The following is an 8792-nucleotide window of genomic DNA, read 5'->3' as shown; positions in this document are numbered from 1 at the left end:
CTCATTCTTTGTAATTATCATTTTAATGGTTTCTAATATTCCATTATCTGTCATAATTTATGTTTTGTTGATTGACATTCAGATGAAGAAGGGAATTGCTATTAGTTCATCATAGACTCTGTACCAGGTGCTGCCTACTGCAGGCTATGTACAGGCACTTACTTGACCCTCATAATCCTGCTATAACCTAGAAACTTGGGAAATTATTAGCAAATTAACAAAGATCTTATATTCTAGTAGTGTGTGTGTATGTGTACAATAAAAATATGTATAATAAATCAAAAGCATATTTTATGTTAGAAGGTGCCAAATAATATGAAAAAAAGGATCAGAATAAGAAGACTAAGAGAGTGCCAGAGGAGGGGATGTCTCCACTTTCCATAGAGTAGTCTGGGTAGAAGGTATTAACTTTTTTTTTTTTTTTTTTGGTGCTGGAGATTTAACTCAGGAGCACTTGACCACTGAGCCACATCCCCAGCCCTACTTTGTATTTTATTTAGAGACAAGGTCTCACTGAGTTGCTTAGCACCTCACTTTTTTTATGAGGCTGGCTTTGAACTTTCGATCCCCCTGCCTCAGCCTCCTGAGCTGCTGGGATTACAGGCATGCGCCATTGTGCCTGGCTGAAGGTACTAACTTTTGAGCATTGGAGGAGATGAGAGTGAGTCATGAGTAACACATGACCAACTAAAAAGGCTTTAATGATACATTGCAACTCTGTCGTTAAAAGGCATGAGAGGGTCAAAGACCTCAAGTTTGAAAAGATACTTCCAAGGAGAAATGAGATTAGAATTTAAAGATCATCCAAAGTGCAGAGGGGGTGAACAATGACTTATTTCACAATAGTAGCATTTATTGCCCCCAAATAATTTGGGGACAAAGAAAGGAAGCTTCTTCTTTACACAACAGTAATAAAGGAGTGACACTCATACCCCTAAGAATGGCATAGGCTGAAAGCTCAGAGCTGTATTCAATAAACTCATAGATGCTTTTCCTGGGGTCAGTGATCGAAAGACATGGAGGATACTTGAAGGTTATGCCTTTTGTTGTAATTTAGAGTTAAAGGTGCACCTCTGCAGAAACACACATCTTTTGCCAAGTTAGGAAGCACAATCTTGGTAGGTTAGGTTCTACCCAGTGATCCAGATGCCCCTGGGCTATGTATTTCAAACAACTAACATTGGAAGTACTTTCCTTTAGACTTCACACTTCTGATGCTTGTTAAACAAAATGCAAACTGAACTGGCAGAATTATTACATTTGTGGCTTTTTAAAAATTCAAGAATTACACAGGATAAACTTTTTCAAGCATATAGATACTTACCAAGCTGGGATACATCCTTTTTTTTTTTTTTTTTTTTTTTTTTTTTGTACTGGAGATTGAACTCAGGGACACTCAACCACTGAGCCACATCCCCAGACCCATTTAGTATTTTATTTAGAGACAGGAACACACTGTGTTGCTTAGTGCATTGCCCTTGCTGAGGCTGACTTTGAACCCTCGATCTTCCTATATCAGCCTCCCAAGCCGCTGGGATTATAGGCATGCGCCACTGCACCCAGTCTGGGATACATCATTTTGACTGAAGCATAATCTTTACCAGTCAACTTGCTTAATAAATAATTTCCAGCTTAAATGGCCTTTGCTTTTCATAGAATATTTCTGTTATAAATATATAAGCATAATTTCAGTACAGTGAATTCTAACTGCAATATGTGAATATGGCTTAATATTTAGAGAATGTCTACAGAAATACTCTGTGAAATAAATTTCTTTTTGAAAATTTGTTTTGTTCATGTGGACTTCATTTTTGTTCATTGAGTTTTCCTAGAATAGAACACACTCATACAGCACTACAGTTTTTTTTTTGTTTTTTTTTTGAATTACAATTTCCATTTTATTTTTTTCCAGAAGATAGATTTTCTTCACTCATTAAGGATGCAGTTTCTTACATGGGCTTTGGTGGAGGTCGTGGGGCAGCACCAGCAGGTCTAAACCGAGGTGGGGGTGTCCGGTCCTTCCGGGCTTCACGAGATCGATTCCTGACTACCTTGCTGTGAATGGCACAACTCACACAGTAATGCAGCTTCACATACAGCTTGGGAAGCACATAAGCGTCCAAAACACTTGCTTCGGAAATGTCCCTGACGGCTGCGGCCTCCACGATGTTTCGAATGACGAACTTCTTAATGGCCTTGTCCTTGGGCACGCACCTGGCACAGTTCGTGCAATGAATAGGCTGCACATGCCCGCGGCCCTTTTTCGCACGACCACTATTCCTTCTTTTTTTGGTCTGTATCAGGAAAGAGATCCCATTAGGAATTAAGAGGGTGGAACTCAACCAGAGTCAGCCATCTACGGGTTCCATTTCGTGCCGGCAACCTAAAAAGTCGCCACTCAGGCTTCTCGAATTTCTAAATCCAAAATCATACGTCTCTCCTCCACCATGGCACTGGCTCTCAATTCCCCCACAAACCCCAAATCTGCTCCTTTCAGCCTCCACCCGGAATCCCACGCTCACCACGCGCCACAACTCACCATCCAGCACTAGTTTTTAAAAATGTATTTAAGCTTTCTATGTACTAATGGAAATGTTCTCCAAAACAGCAAAGTATGGATCAGGATATATTATGTGCTATCATTTCTACTATGAAGGATTATATATACATAGAACATCCCTGGAAAGACACAAAAGGAATTGGTAATAGCATCTGTCTCCAGGAAGGGAAATAAGGTAACTGAAAGACAAGAAAAGCCAGAGAGGGCTAGGGTCGTGGTTCAGTGGTAGAGCACTTGTCTGGCATGCATGAAGCACTGGGTTCATTCCCTGGAACCACATAAAAATAAACAAAATAAAGGTATTGTATCCATCTACAACTAAAAAATTAAAAAGCCGGAGACATTGTATTCAACTTCCATCCTTTTATATTTTTTGGCTTTTGTAAAGCATATATTATTTAGTCAAAAAATAAACTATTGAGCTACACATGACAGTGCACTCCTGTAATCCCAGCGACTCAGGAGGCTGAGACAGAAGGATCACAAGTTCAAAGCCAGCCTCAGCAATTTAGTGAGGTCCTAAGCAATTTAGTGAGACCTTGTCTCAAAATAAAAAATAAAAAGGGCTGGGGATGTGGCTCAGGGGTTAAGCACTCCTGGGTTCAATCCCCAGTACCAAAAAGTAAAATATTTCCAAGCATGGTGATACACATCTGCAAACCTAGCTACTCCGGAGGCTGAGGCAGGAGGATGATAAGTTAGAGTCCACCCTTGACAACTTAGCAGACCTGTCTCAATAAATAAAAAAGTCTGGGGATGTAGCTTTGTGGTAGAGCACCCCTGGGTTCAATTCTCAATACCATTAAATAAATAGATAAGATAGAAATAAGTAAAATATTTTTAAACACAATAAAAAAATAAAGCATTGCTATTTCAGTACAATTATGTAGTCACTGAAACAACTATGAAGTTAAGTAACAAATGCTAATGTTAGGAAATATTGACAGGATCAGAAAATGTATTGTCTGATTCTAGGATGGTGCTTTCCTTCAAAGTTTTTCCTTTAAGCCTAGACTAGTATTTTAAGTTAGTTGACCTGATTTTTTCTTGTTTTATTTCTTGCAGTGGTGGGGATTGAACCCAGGAAGTTACACACACTAGGCTAACACTCTACCACTGAGCTACACCCCCAGCTGACCTTGTCCTTTTTAAAGACTTACCTTGAGATAGAGTTTTTATATATGACTTTGTCAGACAGGGATCTCTGCTGTGATTTCAGAGTCTAGTGGGTCAGTTCTTCAAGATTGCCTTTTCTTTTCTTAAAATTGAAGCTTCTGAAACATGAATACTTACAATTGTTATTAGAAATATAAGCACAAAATTCATATAAGGCACACAAGAGTATATTCACACAAGAGTATACTTAGGCAGTAAAAATATTCCACCTCAATCGTCAGAGAAATCTGAATGAAAACAGAGAAAATCCTTATTGAATTAGCAATTTGTTCAAAGGTAAACCCCAGTGGAGAAGAGGGTCTGGTGAAACATGTATCTATATACATCACTGGCTCAAATATTAACCAACCCAGCCCTTTTGTGAAGCATTGTGTCAATTCACATAACCTTTAGAAACATTAATGTATTAGTCTGGTGTGATAGCACAAGTCTGTAATCTCAGCTACTTGGGAGGCTGACACAGGACGAACACAAGTTTGAGGCCAGCTTTGACAACTTAGTGAGACACAGTCTCAAAAAAGAAAATGAAAAGGGCTGAAAATGTAACTCAGTGGTGAGTGCCCCTGGGTTTGATCCCCGTCTGGGAAAAAAAATTAATATCTTTAGACCAAGAAATCCCACTCCTAGGAATTTGTCCTTAAGAAATTTCCCCCCATAAGAGAAAAGATCTCTGGAGGATCTTTGCTGCATCCATAGCCATCTTCTATCATAATACCATAAACTGAATGGCTTAAAGAATAAGCATTTATTTCTCACAGTTCTGGAAGGTGGAAGACCTAGATTAGGGGTGCAGTGGGTTCAAGTTCTAGGGAAGGCTCTCTTCCTGTTTCAGACTGTCAGTTTCTCATTGTATCCTTACACAGTGGAGGGAGAACTCTGGCTCTCCAGCCTTTTTTTTTTTTTTTTTTTTTTTTGTACCAGGGATTGAACCCAGGAATGCTTAGCTGCTGAGCCACATTCCCAGCCGTGTGTGTGTGTGTGTGTGTGTGTGTGTGTGTGTGCGCTCGCGCTTTGAGACAGGGTCTTACTAAATTGCTTTGGGCCTTGCTAAGTTGCTGAAGCTGGCCTTGAACTTGTGATTCTCCTGTGCCTCTGAGGTTACAGGTGTGCACTGTAATCTACACCCAGCATTCCACCCTCTTCTTATAAGGGCACTAATGCCATTGGTAAGGGCTCCACTCCACTCTCATTTAGCTCTAAATACCATCACATTGGAATTAGTATTTCAACACATGAATTTTTTTTTTTTGAGGTGGGGAAACAGATTCAGTCTTTTTTTTTTAATGTCTTTATTTTTATGTGATGTTGGGGATCCAACCCAGGGCCTGGCCCATGCTAGGCAAGTGCTCTACCTCTGAGCCACAACCCCAGCCCAAGATTCAGTTTTTTTTTTTTTGTTTTGTTTTTTGTTTTTTTTTTAAATAAAAATGTAAAAGTAGGTTAGCAAGTGCGATGGTCTTGGAATCAGGCATCTGGGTGTGAGGGCTTGACTTGGTATCTGTGTGGTCTTGTGGATTTGATCTTCCTGAACCCATTTCTGTCTGATGGAAGGAGGGAAATAAGGCTGTGGAAGTCTTGTGGGACCAGATCATGGGGGATCTTATCTGCTAAGCAAAGCACTCCAGGCTCCATGCAGTCAGCAAGAGAAACTACAGGTATGTGTTCAAAGCTGTGCATCAAGAAGATTAACCCAGCAGTGCCATGTAGGATGAGTGGAGCCTGGGAGAAAGCGGAGGTGGGAAGCCACTTAGAAGGCTTGTGCTGTAGACTACAGGAGAGGCAATGACTAATTAAATGAAACAGCTCAAATTGTGTGAGTACCTTGTGGGTGATGAGCCATTATCATAAATCTTCAGCCTCCCTGTAGCATCTGTTTTATAGTCCACACTGAGCAGAAATATTACGGAATAACACCTTCTATTTCCAAAGCCCTTTATAGTTCAAAAAGTGCTTTCATGTGCAATATCTCATTTGATCTTCTAGGGTGTTTACAAGTTGATATTTTGAAGGAGTTTTGCTAGATATTGAAATCAGACCTATGAGTGTATAATTTCTAGGGTGCACCTCTCTCCCCTCCTCCACGTAGCTTCCTTTTGTTCGGTCGTCAGGTGCTTCGCGGCTCCTTATTCCATTTCACTATAGGGGGAGAAAGTGTGCTGAACAGCAACACCAGTCTCATTGCTTAAATTCCTCCAAAGGCAGGTAAGTTGTCAGTGTGCTGGTTTTTGCTGCATTTGGTTTATTTAATCATTCGTTCATCTTTCTCTGATCACAGTGGAGTTTCAAATGTTCCACCATATGCTGTCCCTGAGATGCTCTGTGCAAACAAGTGACAGCACACGAGGGGGCCTAGCCTTCCCTCTTTCCCTCCAGCTCAAGCCCCTGCCCCATCTCAGGGAGGGACGTTTCCCTGTGGTGGCCAAAAAGGGACCCCCAAGTCACACAGACCCAAACCACCAGACGTACAGCTAGCGGACCCAGGAGGCTTGTGGCCCTGGTCTCCGCAGCGATGGAAGCTTCTTAACTCAGGCTTCTCTGGCTTCCAGAGGCACTAATGAGCAGGGCTGAGCAGTAATTAAGACTGTGCTCAGTTCCACATCATGCAGCACAGCTGCGGCGGGCCAGGAGGAGGGGAGGGAGGGAAGACAGGAAGGATGCCCTCAGCCTTCTCTTCCCACTCTGAGCCTGCTCTTCAGGACTCTCCTCAGTGCAGGGAGGGGCGATGGAAAAGCTGTGGAATGAGGGAACAACTACAGAAGATGGCTGCCCAAGGGCTGGGTCATGCAGAAGCCAGGCAAGTGTTGCTGTTCCATCCTCTGTCACAGGTGGGATGCCAGTGGTTTTTTTTAGAAGTGTATAGTCTGTCCCCTGTCTTCCAATCAGCTTGGCACTGGGTGGGACTGTAGGATGGGCTGTGATCTGGCAAAGAAAGGGCACACGACACATGCCTCCCATTCCTCACTGCCATGCTGGTATGCCAGTTTTCTCTGGGGAGCCTGGGAGTCTCTTTGGCTCATAACTCAGATCCAAGGGCCTCTCTTGGTGAGGGCCAGTAGCATCATCAAATACTCAGTGAGCAACATTGAGTGGAGTTCTGGAGGTTTTTGACCTAATCCCTTCTGGATGGCACACACTCCAGTGGGGAGGCAGATGTGCAAATAAAGACTGCTATGATAGTGATAAGAAAAAGTCCTATTAGAAGAAAAAGGAAAAGTCCTATGGGACTACAGAGTTTCCTAGGGTAGACTGAAGGAAGCTTCATTTGTAGGGTGGCATTTGCATTAATGCTTAAAGTAGAAGAGGAATTCACCAGGAAAAGTGTTTAGGGCAAAGGGAATAGAATCAGTTGGGCATGGTGATGCTTGCCTGTAATCCCAATGAGTCGGGAAGCTGAGGCAGGAGAATCACAAGTTCGAGGCCAGCCTAGCAGCTCAGTTAGACTCTGTTTTAGGATTAAAAAAAATACACACACACACACAAAGAATGGCTCAGTGATAAAGCACTCCGGGTTCAATTCCCAGTACAAAAAAGAAAGAAAGAAAGCAAAGAATGGGGAAGATGGGGATAGAATAAGCAAAGACATAGGCATGAAATAGTGGATGGCCTGGCACTGGGGTTGTGGCTCAGTGGTATCACACTTGCCTAGCATGCGTGAGGCACTGGGTTCGATTCTCAGCACCACATACAAATAAAGGTCCATCAACAACTAAAAAATATTTTAAAAAAGGAAAGAAAAGAAATAGTGGGTGGCTTATCCTAACTCAATAAGCAGCCAGCATATGTGATGCACTGGGCCCAAACCATACATAGAGAAGGGTGGATTCTAACAAAGGCATTAGAGGTCAAGTCCTGGCAGGAGCAATTGTCAGGATAACCCACATTTCTGGTTTGCCCTACTTTCAGTGCCAGGCAGCTACTCCTCAACTTTATGGAAAATCCCTGGGGAGGCAGGACACAGTGATGCACGCCTATAATTCCAGCAACTTGGAAGGTTGAGGCAGGAGGACTGCAAGTTTGATCCCCAGTCTCAACAATTTAATGAGACCCTATCTCATCATTTAAAAATATATATATATATATATATATATATATATATATATATATATATATATATAATTTTTTTTAAATGACTGGGGATGTAGATCAGTGGTAGAGTGCCCCTGTGTTCCCAGTACCAAAAAAAAAAAAAAAAAAAAAAAAAAAAAATCCCTCTGGGGAGCTATCCAGCCCCAGGTACTGAGCTGGAGGAAACAATCAGAGATGAATCAAGGAGCTGAGCTGGGGGAGAGGACAGGACTTAGAATAAAACAGGGAAAAGCACTGAGCTCAAGTCTGCTTCTGAGTCAACTGCAAGGAAGTGACTGCAGTGAGGGAAGATGAATGGTATAATACAATGTCCTGAGACCCAGGGAGAAGGTCCAGAAGGAGCCCAGGCCTTGTGTGTGGAGTAGCAGGTCACCAGTAGCCTCCTATCCTCTGAACACTTCTTTGGTGGGCACATGTACCTAAAGGTTTTTAGAACCGAGGGAAGAAAACTTCGGAGTGATCTTCATCAACTCCCAGAGAGACCCAATACATAGCCTGTGATTCAGAAAGAATACCTAGAGTCTCAAGAAGGCTGGATTGTCAGCAATCTGGCAATCTGGGACCACTTTCAAATCTATGCAAGCAGTTCTCAGTTTGCGCTCTCTCTCTCTCTCTCTCTCTCTCTCTCTCTCTCTCTCTTTCTCTGTGTGTGTGTGTGTGTGGGGGGGGTGTTGCTAGGGATGGGGCCCAGTGTGTGTACATGCTTAGCAAGTTCTCTATCACTGAGCTACACCCTCAGCCCCTTAAATTACTTTTTGAAGTGTGCTAACTTAGGATCACAGGCTTTGCTGTTCCCTCTCCTGCCAATGATTTCCTCCCATTGAGTTGCATAAAGGCAGTTCCCCAAGGGGATTTTGGGTTGCTCTCCTGTATAAAAGAAATCTTGTTGTGCCAGGATGTTGTCACCCACCTCTGTACTGGTGAGTGCTCCCTTCATGTCTTTCCTGAACCACAGATTCACAGATTTTCA

At 42.4% G+C, this 8792-nt stretch overlaps 1 protein-coding gene across 1 annotated transcript; it reads right to left on the bottom strand.

Annotated features, from left to right (window-relative positions):
* Positions 1-1890: 1890 nt before the first annotated feature.
* Positions 1891-2342, bottom strand: LOC308648208 (small ribosomal subunit protein eS26-like; the record flags this gene model as incomplete). The annotated part of the gene is made up of 1 exon (XM_081292875.1): positions 1891-2342. A coding segment is annotated over one exon (393 nt), but the record flags the coding sequence as incomplete, so codon positions are not given.
* Positions 2343-8792: the final 6450 nt, after the last annotated feature.

Source organism: Spermophilus citellus (genome assembly GCF_964194105.1).
Source record: "Spermophilus citellus genome assembly, chromosome: 4".
Classification (NCBI taxonomy): Eukaryota; Metazoa; Chordata; class Mammalia; order Rodentia; family Sciuridae; genus Spermophilus; species Spermophilus citellus.
This window is presented reverse-complemented; position numbering and strand designations above follow the sequence as displayed.